This window comes from Mizuhopecten yessoensis, unplaced genomic scaffold (genome assembly GCF_002113885.1).
Source record: "Mizuhopecten yessoensis strain PY_sf001 unplaced genomic scaffold, ASM211388v2 scaffold716325, whole genome shotgun sequence".
Classification (NCBI taxonomy): domain Eukaryota; kingdom Metazoa; phylum Mollusca; class Bivalvia; order Pectinida; family Pectinidae; genus Mizuhopecten; species Mizuhopecten yessoensis.
In genome coordinates, this window is record NW_018480060.1 from 406,518 (window position 1) to 419,985 (window position 13,468).

Genomic DNA, 13,468 nt, shown 5'->3' on the forward strand with positions numbered 1-13,468 from the left:
ATGTCATCTAGACTACTTAGCCAGTGTAGAAGTACCCTTGTAAACCATCACTTGTACATGTACACAACAAAATGTCATCTAGACTACTTAGCCAGTGTAGAAGTACCCTTGTAAACCATCACTTGTACATGTACACAACAAAGTGTGATTAACACCAATCTTACCAATGTTATTGCATGATACCTAGCTGTACGAGTCTGATAGAATCGCATGACTGGGACTTGGAAGTATCAGTGTTATTAACATCTTGTATATAATTATTATCAAGATACCATACTCTTGTACAACTGTATCCCATTCTACATTTGTCTTAACTGTTTTTGTCTTTTTTGTGTTGCTTTACTTGTATCAATTTGTTTGTACACTTGTTAATTCAAAGCAGAACTTGATATATTTTATTTGTATTTGTCCAATGTTGTGTCTCCTATTAGCACAACTGAGGACATCCATGACAAGATAACTTAATAATTATGGGGAATCTAGTTTTTGCAAGGCCTTTGTTGTAATGTTACAGCCTTATTTGCTTCAGTTTTTAGCTAATTTGGCTACGTTTTTGCTCATTTAAGATAGAGATGTAAAATAAATATAGAAATATGTAATGAAGTTGGAATTTTCGTCTTTTTCGACTTATCAATACTTAATTTATTCAGGTTTTGAGCTTCTGATTTTATAGTTTATATAAAAACAAAACCTTACATTTTTTTTACTATTTGTTGTTATCTTGTATCAGAGATGTGCATAAAAATAGAACACAATAAGACCAATTTGTTCACAATTCATAATTACACCACTGCAAGTTACACCTTAACAAACAGAATCACGATCCTCAATAAATATTCACTGCTTATTAACACATGTGTATATTGATGGATGTAACATATTTGATACAACTGATGAGACGTCCCTTAATCCCTGACTGGTAATATTCAGTTGACTGTACACATAGAATTGTAAAACACAATTTCAGGTCCTGAAAAAAACGAATTAAAAATCCAGGTAAAAGTGTCAAAAAGCGTAGTGTTCTGGGGAGAATCCTGGCAATGTCAGTTTAAACGTTCCGTAAAGTTCAAAAGTCCATTTCTCTTTTTATTTTCAGATATTTTATAATTTAGTCAGGACGATAAACAAAAAGAATCCAGAAATAAAAGGCAAAAATAAAACCGGAAAGAAAAAAGGGGGCTGCGTTCTACTGTAGAAGAGCGCCAATCATCATTTAATCGCATGCATATTACATGGTGTAAGTATGACATTTTGAAGATTAGGGTGGATCCTTCATCCCAATTGCTTTTCATTTTCAGGTGTTTTATAGTTTAGTAAGGACAATAAACAAAAAGAACCCAGGAAATGTTAGTGGTCCATCTGGAGGTGGCAAGAAGGGTTGCTGTGTACTACTGTAGGAGTGGGTCGACAATATGTATGTAGACTTGTGTGAGTATACAGGTAAAACAGGCAAACATCCACATACAAGGCAGATTTTTTCTTCCACAACCTCTATAGGTTTCCTCACTCGACTCATTTAATAAACCTGCCAGGAGTTGGTGAACATTTTCGGTTACCTACTAGGATAACACCCTGGACGTTTTTTCATTGAACAATTTTCTAATTATGACAAAGTAGCAATACTTTATGACGTCTTGGTGAACAGGAATAATGTATTCCCATGAGAAACACATGTTTTTTTACCTAAGGACCATTTTGAGCTTATGCCATACCGCAGCGTCCGTCCGTCAACTTTTCCTTTAAAACACTACTAGTCATGAATGACTGAGCAGAGTTTGACCAAATTTGGTCAAAAGCATCCTTGGGGGAAGGGGAACACATTTTGTATAAATGGTGGGTCTGGCCCCCCTGGGAGCTGAGGGGTGTGGCCCAATAGGGGAAATATAACAAATTCTTTAAAATCCTTGTTCTTCTGTAGGAATGAAAGGATTTGTTCCATATTTGGTCTGAAGCAACCTTGGGTGAAGGGGAACCAATTTTGTAGAAACCGTGGGTCTGCCCCCCAGGGGCCTGAGGGGCGGGCCCAATAGAGAAAACATAGCAAATTATTCTTTAAAATTCTTCGTCTGTAGGAATGAAAGGATTTGGTCCATATTTGGTGTGGAGCATACTTGGGTAAAGGAGAACCAATTTTGTATAAACGGTGGGTGTGGCCCCCCTGGGGGCCCGGGGGGCGGGGCCCAATAGGGGAATTATAGGTAAAACCTTTATAATCCTTCTTCTACCATAGAGATTAAGGGATTTTATCCTAAATATAATTTAGTCTGGAGCATTAATGGGCCAAGGGGACTAAATTTTGTATAAACATGCAGTGGGTGTGGTCTCCCAAGGGGCAGAAGGGCGGGGCCCAATAGGAGAAATAGAGGAAAAACCTTATAAATCCTTCTTCGCCCATCGGGATTATGGGATTTTATCCTTATTTAGTCTGGAGCATCCTTGGGTCAAGGGGACTCAATTTTGTATAATTGGTGGGTATGACCACCGTAGGTTGCATATAGGGGTGGGGCTCTGTTTGAAGTTTGTTCTCGCTATATCTCAAGTACTGGATGGATCTTTCTGAAATTTCATATATACTTACAGCACCTACTTCATACCAATTATTTTAAACATATTCAGGTGAGCAATACAGGCCCTCTGGGCCTCTTGTCTATATCTAACATCTGAATGCTATGGTAGAAAAAAGGTACCCAGACTTGTGATGGCTAATTATCATGTTATTCTTGCTCCATAATTGATTTTAAATTGTAATTTAAGACATTTGTTAAACTTCCTGTCCCTATACAGTTTGACTTGAGTAAGATAAACATGATAACCAACCATCACTCATTGGGGAACCTATATATATCTATTAAATATTGTAGAAATCCTTTTCTACACCGATAGATGAAATTATTCCATCTCATTTCAGGTGTCACCATAGTTATGGTCAAGTTCACATCTGTAATTTCCCCAAAAAAGTAACCTCCCTTTGGTAGTTTGTTTGCAAACTGTTGAGTTTTGTCTTGTGAAGTAAAATGCTATTCTATATTTACAGGTATAGAAAAATATCCATATGAGATGTTGACCACTCGCCACGGTGCCGAGAGTATATCTAAAATTCATGGACTCAAATATTGTGACAAGAAATACTTCTTGCTTCCAGGTACAACTTTGAATGTCACCTAGCTGTGTAAATTTACGGGGCCATACTTGACTATTAAGATACATCTTATACGGATACATGTCCTGAAACGTGTGTACCAACGTCGGCGTTTGGAGACAGTGTCACTTGTACCGTCATATATATAAAGATAAACTTTTAAATTTGTATTAAGGGTATCTGGCTTGCTTGAAAACTTGCAGTTCCAAAGAGTGTTTGATAAAGCCGGTACATTGGTGAAGATTACGTGTTTGAGGACTCTAGACGCTGACGATGTGTGTATTAGGAATGTGACTTGGTTGCAGTGGATTGAGAGCTGACTTGGTGCACAGAATGTTACATGGATCTGTAATTTTTGCTTAATATATTTTTATAGGCATGGTAAACATTTAGCTGATTGTTACAGTCATTATACACAGTATGCATAGCACAAGGAAACATTTATGCAAATCAGAAAGTGAACCGAAACTACATATGTGTTGGTCACTAGGTTTGTACAGCAATGTGTATGTATTATCGGCTTGTATCTAAATATTCATATGCAATGAGATACTCCCTGTTCTTTGCTATGATAGATTAATCTCTTGTAACCTGGAATGGCCGTGTATTACTTGGGCTGTAGAGATTGAGCTGGGAGGATGAGTGTAAGCTACATCAGAATTAAGCAGATGCAATTGATAACGAGAGCCAGTACCTTATTTGTATACGGTTTAGTATGTATGTAAAACTGGATCTAGTGAAATGTTTTTAGACCAGTATTACTTTAGTGTACATTATAGAGGAAGTCTCAATAATCTTAAACATGTACTAAACTCAAGATATAGTTACAGTGTTTCAACACTGGTTCCCCTACAAGGAACATGCTATCATTTCTCTGTCTAATAATCACCATTTTAATTCCAATTAAGGAGAAACATTATTTAGATTTACTTATATGGATATAACAATCCTTGAATGAGTAGAAGGTTGAATTACAGACACATATGCCATACATGTGTGTCTATACAGAATGGCACCGTACAATCGACTGCGTGCCACACAATGTGCTTGATGCTCCATTTCATAATGTCACAATTCAGTAAAAAATACATTATTGTGGTAAATGTGCTGTTTGAGAACTGCAAAACAAACTAAAAAGCAAGATAGAAATTCTTTTAGGATAATGATATCATTCCAATAAAATTGATGATTGTGTGTAAGACCAATTTGAGTGGAGTCAAGTTTTCCTGCTGGTTGATATTGAGATATACAAGTGTTACATTCAGTACCATCCTCCTCCATTGTATCTTGTGATCTATGCAGTAGGCAGTAGGGTCTTCTTGTAAGTCATGGGCAGTTATTATTCATGTTTGATCTCCTGTCAGATTTCAAATATTTAGACTATGCCGGAATGAGAGACAGTAAATCAAAAGGATAAACCTCGTAATGGAAGGAGTAGTTGAGAAGACGACTTATATTTCAGCCTGGCTTTACCTTTGTGCAAAATTTGCTTATGACACCTTTTCCCTTTGAATTCCACAAAGTTTTTCTATTTTCTTTTTTCGTATTGTTTTAATGTGTGAAATTTGAAACCTCCTTTCCTGTGTCTGTAACAGGGATATGAACGTTTTCACTGCCAGAATGCACTGCTGTTAGAGCACGTTACATTACAATGAACAACGATAGTTGTAGGACCCAGAATTGTTTGTAGAGCAGTAAGGTAGATTGTGATAGCCTCTGGTTGGGTGTAGTCCGTTACTGTCACTTTAGTGTCACTGTTTCCCTATGGTATGTAATTATCATTTCTGTACTGACAGATTTTCACTTTTTCACATAAAACTCCTGAATCAGGTCAATGGTATGATCAAATTAATGTTTTCGTCAGCAAGCTGTACAAATTAGGTATAAAATTGCTGCCGTTTCATTGTACATGCAGTCCCAGAGAAAAAATCTGTACAATACAAAGATCAATATGCTAATTCTTGCCTTTGAATTCAAGGTATTGGCAATTAATTCACTTAATTATTACCTGATCTTCGGGATTATCCTTTTAATTGAAAATAATGTATATTTTTAACAGAGATTTCTTGGCATTTGTAAATACATTTCATAGATTTATTTAATCCTTTAACATATGTATCTCTTACATGTAGTTACTTTTGTGATATTAGGCTTTAATCTGGCCCTTTCTTCTCTTTGTATGTATCACTTAACCCTTGTGGCAGTTTCATTTTGCAGAAAAATGCGCATTGCAAATTACCACTGTTGTTTCGAACATTGTTTGTGCATTTTCTGTTCCTATTCAATATATGTTCTTCAGATTTTGAACGTTGTAAACTAACTTAACTATTTTGATTTAATTATCAGTTCAAAATATTATGTGTAGGATCTGTTTTGTGTTTTACATTTTGTAAAAATAAAAAAAACTGTATATCAAAGAACTTAACTAATTTATAAGGTTTGTCTATATAATGTTGAATGATAAAATGAATGACTGTTGTTTTGGCAATAAATTTGAAATGTAAGGCAAAAAAAAAGACTTGAAAATTTGAAAATCATGAGAAATAATAAAAGGTTAATGAGTTTGTAACATTTTCATTTCAACTATTCATTTTTTATTGGTTTATGTCAACCCTTAGATGTTATAATTATGATTTGAAACACCCACATAGCTTTGATTTTCTGCTGGGTGGCTGGGTCACAACTGAGTGCTCTGGTCCTTGTATTCAACTCTGGGTGCTCGCAATATCGTGAACTTGATTCATTAGCTGAAAGCTTCAACATACACAACTGTTCAAACTGTACCAATTTTAAATTTTTAATTAATAATAAATATGTACACAACGAGGTGGTTATATGCTTGTTTTTGTCCTTGAATACTGATGGCTGAACGAAGTGGACAAATTGGAAACTTGTATTTTGTTGTATTCATTAATACCATGTGTAACCAATACAATAACTCAGAAACAAGGCGATCTCATGTCCACTTCAACTAACTTTCAAAAGTTCAATTTATTAGTTTAGTTAAATCAATTTTATTAATTATTCAATAAGGAACCCCCACAGAATATTTTTGTGGGGATTAGTTGATCAGACCAAGGACTTGACCTCATCAATGTCTGTACTTGGACATTTGTATGATACACAACCATAATTCTAAACCTTTCAGATATCGAACTTCCTGTAGCGGTTTGGATTTATCTTTGTTTATATGTCGGATTGCATTTCACATTTACCCAGAGGTAATTCCATTTATTTTTTTAATTGATGCATTTGTCTATATCTACAGATTTCAGACAGTCTAGGGGGATGATCTCCCTTCCTATGAAAGTTTGGCACCTCTGGAAATTGGATGTTCGGCTGTCGTTAGAAATTTACAATTGTTTACTATTGTATGGTTCATCTCTTTTATTGGTATAATCACGATTGTAAAAAAGGTCGTCATGGACTAACTGCCTATTTGCATAGTTCGGGCGAAGAGGGGCGCATTTTGTTCCTATAGAAATGCTTATTGCCTACTGGAAAATTTTGCCACGAAGCTCAACAAAAATATTGTCAACCAGGAACTCAATCATTATCATTCTCACGATTTCATCTTGGCCTTTGTCATGTTTTTCACAAAGTATGAAATAGTTCATAGCTATATACCTAATCGCCTTGCTTGGAAAAGTAACCTCAAAATAATTAACTTTAGTAGGAGGTATTGTAATGGTTAGAGAAGAAAAGTTAAATGTACTAAGGAAGAACCCTATATGTAAATCTGACATCCAGCACTGTTAGACTAACTACAAGTCCAGAAGATCCTATACCTGTACCAAAAATAATGCCTCTTAAACAAACCAGACTTGCAAAAATAATTAAAACTTGGTAATCTACGACATTTCAATATGTAAATGATTTTTAAAAGCGAAACTTGGACGAAGGAAACTCGCTTCCATTTCAAACAGATTTTATTTCTTTGCACATTTTGGCTAAACAAATCCATGTACTCGCAAAGTTAATTTAGGCAGTGAATCTACACATCCAAGAGAATGTCCTTTAATACCGGACAATAACTGCTAAGGGGTTTCAGATTATAGATAGAAAATATTTTTCAATAGTTCGGCGACAATCTAAATTTCTTCAAACGAGAAAGGAAGCATACACTTAAAATTCTTGCAAGTTAATGCAGAGAACAAAACAAATTATTGCTAGAAATACTAAATGTGAAATCGTTAAGTTACAAAAAAGACCCTTGTAAAAGTACAAGAATACTTGTATGGAGCATGGATTTTTTGCTCAAGCCTAATTTCTTGTTCTGGTTATAACTCAATAAATAAATCTTATTTTGTCAATGATTTGGAAACATTTTGAAGAGACTTGCAGCTAAATACTGTTTTCAATGTTTACATTTGACTTTTTGATCGTTTCACATGATCTAAGTGAGTTATCAGAAAGTTGGTTTGAGCACAGATTCCATGCTTGAGCATGAGAACGGTTTCATGAATACGGGCCCAGGTGTTCTGGAAGGGTTAGCATCTTCTGCTTTATCGACGGTAACTTATTTAAAAAAGGCCAAATCCAAGTTCCTAGCATCGTGAACTCGTATAGCTGCAACAAAACCACGAGGCACCCCAAAGAACTTAATATCGACCTTTGTATCATATAATGAAATAGCATATTTCCCTGTGAGATCCTGTTGGACACCATAACACCTGTCTACAGGCTTCTTCCACCTGCATCGTTGGAAACCTTGTGTTGTAATAACGGCAGTCATCATAATCTCAGAGAATTATTCTATACTTTGCGAGACATGAGGGTCGTGGACGTGACTTAACTCGGATTCGACTTAGATTAACATGGCGGGTGTCATCGATGTAACAATTGACGCTTACCCTTCCGGAACACCTGGTCTTATTCTTCTTCCTTGTACTTTTTGCAAGGGCCCCACTGAAAAAAATCTTTTGTTCATATTTGACCCAAGGTTTATCGATTTCGAGTTTGAATTATAGTTTTGTTGGCACTTTGATATTCTTTTGTTGCCATTTCGTTGATGATTATTCCACTTCACGTCTCAACAATGAAAACAAAATATGTTTACATCTCGGCCATTTGTTCAAACGAAAACTGATAAAACTTAAATTAAATGTCCATAAAGTTCTAAAGACATGGAATCAGAAGTTAATTTGGTATACAAAAATATAAGTAGTCGACATGTTTAAAAGATATTATTAGTCATGTAATGGAAAATATGTGTTTCCCATACCATAAACACTTTACCCTCAGAATATGACACAGATAACGATTATAAATACTTACTCAGCATAGCGTGCTGTGGTTTATCAATCAACATAACGCGTTATAACATGTTTACAGACGGAGATAACGGCAATATGAAACCTCGAAAGGTAGGTGTATTGTACTGTGTATTGTACATTGCATCACTGCTGGTCAACGATACGCGCCTTCCGAAAAAATGTGTAACGTAAGTTTCTGTGTGGAATACAACGGGCCTAGAGCCAAGCGTGACGAATGTGTTGTTTGTGGGGCTACAATACAGACCAAAGGCTGCTTAAAGATGGGTTGTTTTAGCGAAGATAACCAAGAGGAGCAACAATGGTATCACTTCAAGTGTTTCTGGCAGGGCAGCAAATACAAACATATCTTAATGCAAGAAGATCCGAACTGTCCGTCGTTTGAAGGATATGTTGAACTGAAATCAACAGACAAACGCAAAATAGGTTCAGCATTGAAGGAACTTCAAAAACATTCATCTGAAGGTACAGGAATAGCTCACGGGTTAAAGAGTGGTACAACGAACAAAGACAAAGCCTCTTCCTCAAGCTCTTCATCAGCTACCAGGCTGGAGACCAAAACGACACGTCTGAAAAGACCAAGTGGTAAACATATGTTCCGTATTCATAAAGACTCCATGAAGTATATACAAATCAAAAGATACAGGCAAGGTGTGTTTGTTACTTTAACCGAGTTTTACTGGAACGAGTCGGTCAAGTCATGGCTGCCCACCTCAACTAGCATTCGTTTGTCCATCACGGAATGGGAAGAACTTTACAAGGGTCGAAATGCCATAGACAGTGCGATTCAAACCGCAGAAAGAAACCTGGACGAGCCACCGCAAAAGAAAAAGAGAGACATTACCGGTACAGCTACATCAGAAAATAACCTTAGAGGTACAGCTACATCAGAAAATAACCTTAGAGGTACGTGTATGATTTTATATAAAAAAAGAAAGATGTAGTGACTGTCATAAGAAACAAAGCCCAAATGGTCTGAAACGTTTGCTTTGTCCTCCTATACATTCTACAGCATTACACAGGGACGACCAGGAATAGCCTTACATATGGTTAGTTTTCATTATTAGTATTGTTATATTTACTTTATTATACATCGTACATATGTCGTATATTCCCTGAACCGGTTAAGTTTTACACGTGTCTTCTGACCGCTACTTACCTAATATATTGATTTGACTACCTAGATGACATGGTGCTGACCTTGTCGGGTACAAGACCAGTTTGTGTGAGGACACACATTCTAAACGACGCTAAACAAGTTGTAGTAGCTATCGGCTTCCCAGGAACCATCACCTACACGGACGGAAAGCCCACACTGATGGACTGCATGCCGGTTTCCCTGACAACGGACGAATGGGCAAACCTGATGCAACTCCGACCGGAAATAAATGATGACATTTCTGATAGTTTTGATGTGTACTGTCTTGATGTTTGATATCTAGTAACGTGTCTTTTCCAGTAGATTATTTTAAACATAAATTCAGCTCTAATGAATACTTGTTAATGGTTCATTAAAAATCCGGAAGTTAATACATTTCTTGGAGATTAAATCATTGTGTTTTTGATTATACATCATCTACTTTCGTCTAAACTCAGCCTACTGCTTGTATTAAAACAAGGAATTCCCAGTAAAATGTCTCGCTTTTTGTCAGTAATCTGTACTGTATATCATAATGTGATAGAAAACTTTCAATTGGTCTATTTTTATTTGTTTTGTTTTGTTTATCATAACCTTATTACTTACTGAAATTAAGCAATGAAAATAAACTGGCAATATAAGTGGAATCCTGTGGTTTATCCTTGATTAAGTTCATCAACGACAGTCCATCATATTGGTCACTGTAACGGTAGTCGTAATACAAGACAAGAGACGACACGGAGCACACCATCTAAATCAGTGACTTACTCTAATTAACAAGCTTTGGTTGATTAATATCATAATTACCTGACAATAACGAGAAAATACACGGAAGCACTCGAATGTTACTGCAGCAACGTGTATACTTGACATTGCAGATTGTTACAAGTATCACTCAATAGAACCTGATCATTGTTAAACAATGCATTCTCTTTATGTAAAAATATCATACGCCATGGATTAAGGCTAACAGAGATATGGTGTTTCCACGTAACAAAAGCGGCACCATCTAGGTATAAGAAAAAAGTTGTGTTTAATAAAGACTTGCAGTGTAGCAAGTATAACAGAAATTTAAAAAATGTCGACACCAAAGACAATAAGAGGAACATTATAGACAACAAGCGTGCGTGCGTGTGTTTAAAATTATTGTTATAATAATTGCTATGTAATGATTCTAATTAAACAGGAAAGCGGATCAAATGTACATGAAATGAAAATGGATTATTTTAAGAAATAAGGAATATGAGAAAAAAAGCTTGTATTGCGAGTTGTAGCTGGGGCAGCTCATCCCAAGCCAACCCAGAATGATGTATATATGCATGAGTAATTAAATATATTTACCAAAATAAATATCCTCAGAATGCATTGCGGCCCCTCCATACATATTTGTAAACGCGACACAACTTATCAAGATGCTTGAAAAACGTTACTAAAGTTCATTTAATAATCAAATTATAAAGTAAAATTTTAATCTTCTCACATTAATTACAACCACGTTTCATCTTTATTAGCCGGGTATAAAAGTCGTTACTGTCATCAAAACATCACGCATTGTGTTATCTTCGCTCTCAAGTTAAACTTGTTTGGTTTTATAAGATTTAGTGTCTTCTTAACAACTAATGTCATTCAAGCACGTGCATCCATGTAGGTAATGTATGCGGTTGATTTAGGTGGTATGTCGGTGTATTTGCCTCCTTGCAATGGCGCCGATCTGATGCCAACTTTAAAGTGCTACCTCACTGATATACTATCCCGAAGGCACCCAACATAGAATTACACCCAGGAACATTAAAATAATTTGTTCAAAATATCCTGTAAATCGACGAGGCCTTCCGAAGGGAATACATAATAAACTTAAAGTTGTGCTCAGGTTCACAAATTGAAAGGTACGGTAGCGTCTACAAATCATGATCGGTCTGCTATAAATACAAGAGAATAAGGAAATGTCTAAAAACCCGTAATTCAAACTCATTATCTGTAGACCAAATGTTCCAGGAGGGTAAACTTCTACACCCGCCATGTAAATCTCTTTCGAAACCAAATAATATGGCACGTCGTCAAAGTGGATTGTGTTAGTGACTACGAAACAACAAGGCGAACTAAGGAGCATAAGCACGAACACAGGCCTTCACATCACAGAAGGTAATAGCCTGTTTACTAATGAGATCTTGATTGCTTACATACAAATCTTGTGCATGCTTCATCAGCCTACATATTCAGAAACACAGAGTTGTAAGTTTTGTCTATAACTACTCGTCATCTATCAAATACATAAATATAATCGGAACAAGCTATATATCACGACATGTTATCTCCGTTCGGAGCGTAGGAATGTAAGAATGTTGCTATTAAGAAAAGGAAAATTCACGATTGGAAAATCGAAGTCTTCTCGCTTATCGTACAGTCTATTAATTAGCCAGTCCTGTTGATTATGTTAATGTTCGGTGAGCTGCAAAAGAAAACTGTCTACCTATAGCTGCAAATCGGGCCTATTTATCAATTCCCAAAGTAATTACCTAATACTAAGAGGAATCTTAAGTTCCGTAATGTAATCACTCATTCCAATATAGAATGGAAGCAAAAAGTGCTATTGTCATCCAACTGATGCAAGAGCTCTCATTTTGTAACGATTGACAGCAATGACAAAAACAATAACAACACGGACAAAGACAGCAATGACAAAAACAATAACAACACGGACAAAGACAGCAATGACAAAAACAATAACAACACGGACAAAGACAGCAATGACAAAAACAATAACAACACGGACAAAGACAGCAATGACAAAAACAATAACAACACGGACAAAGACAGCAATGACAAAAACAATAACAACACGGACAAAGACAGCAATGACAAAAACAATAACAACACGGACAAAGACAGCAATGACAAAAACAATAACAACACGGACAAAGACAGCAATGACAAAAACAATAACAACACGGACAAAGACAGCAATGACAAAAACAATAACAACACGGACAAAGACAGCAATGACAAAAACAATAACAACACGGACAAAGACAGCAATGACAAAAACAATAACAACACGGACAAAGACAGCAATGACAAAAACAATAACAACACGGACAAAGACAGCAATGACAAAAACAATAACAACACGGACAAAGACAGCAATGACAAAAACAATAACAGTACGGACAAAGACAGCAATGACAAAAACAACAGGAACCAAGGCAGTCAGGCAAAAGAAAAGTCAACAACATGGACTGGGACATAAATGAAAAATTGGAGACAGTAACAGGAGCGAGACGGCAAAACAAAGAGAAAACTCCATCAACATGGGAGGCTGGAATGTTTCCTGTAGTAGGTCATAGATGCAGAGCGGTTCATGCGAGTTATTCCCCTTGGATCAATTTTGTCGGATCGAGTGAAAAAGTTGGAAATCATGTGTTACACTCCAATATAAACAGAAAAAATAGCTAGACTGACACATTGTTCCTCTTATTTGAAGAGTTTTACAGACGCTTCAGAAAACAAATATGGAATTTAATTCTTTTGACATTTGTACCAAAAATGAGTCCTGAATTTGAAAAAAAAAACGATATATGCTGCAGTAAATTTTATATGTGTTAGGTTTTCTGCAATAACAAACTAAATTGTTAAATAAGTGTCTCCATACTTAGTATTTCTAGTGATATTATAACAGATATAAGATTCCTTTCATCATGTTTCAAATATTCTACAGGTATTGCTAGTAGCAGATGGTTCGTCCTAACAAGCGGAATGTCACACGAGCCTGAAATATTTACATAAAACGTCCTAGCAGGTCAACAAGAAAAACGTTTTGGTTTGGTTCCGCATTTTATATAAAAGTGACGCATGCGTCGACTGCATCGCATCGTCTTCTTGGGCATCTATTAGGGCATTTTGTTGACATTATGTGATAGT

The 13,468-nt window shown here is 36.0% G+C and overlaps 2 protein-coding genes across 6 annotated transcripts in view; both read left to right on the plus strand.

Annotated features, from left to right (window-relative positions):
• The window catches only part of LOC110443111 (ras-related protein Rap-1b-like), an 18,941-nt gene extending 12,976 nt beyond the window's left edge, over window positions 1-5,965 (plus strand). Inside the window, exons 7-8 of one of the 4 annotated variants that reach the window (XM_021487111.1) lie at window positions 1,097-1,237; window positions 3,035-5,965. In XM_021487111.1, coding sequence (XP_021342786.1) covers window positions 1,097-1,195 — 99 coding nt within the window. In that variant the 3' untranslated portion in view covers window positions 1,196-1,237; window positions 3,035-5,965. Of the gene's footprint in view, window positions 1-1,096; window positions 1,238-1,298; window positions 1,429-3,034 lie in introns of all 4 variants that reach the window. The other 3 variants (XM_021487113.1, XM_021487110.1, XM_021487112.1) reach the window with 3 other exon arrangements.
• Window positions 5,966-8,293: 2,328 nt separating this feature from the next.
• LOC110443109 lies at window positions 8,294-10,190 on the plus strand. Of its 2 annotated transcripts, none has more exons than XM_021487107.1 (2): window positions 8,294-9,288; window positions 9,597-10,190. In XM_021487107.1, the coding sequence occupies exons 1-2, from the start codon at window positions 8,574-8,576 to the stop codon at window positions 9,845-9,847; spliced, it is 966 nt and encodes a 321-aa protein (XP_021342782.1). In that variant the 5' UTR covers window positions 8,294-8,573; the 3' UTR covers window positions 9,848-10,190. The 2 variants fall into 2 exon arrangements, with proteins under 2 accessions (XP_021342782.1, XP_021342781.1); XM_021487106.1 differs by having other exon boundaries at window positions 8,295-9,318.
• The last annotated feature ends 3,278 nt before the right edge of the window (window positions 10,191-13,468 follow it).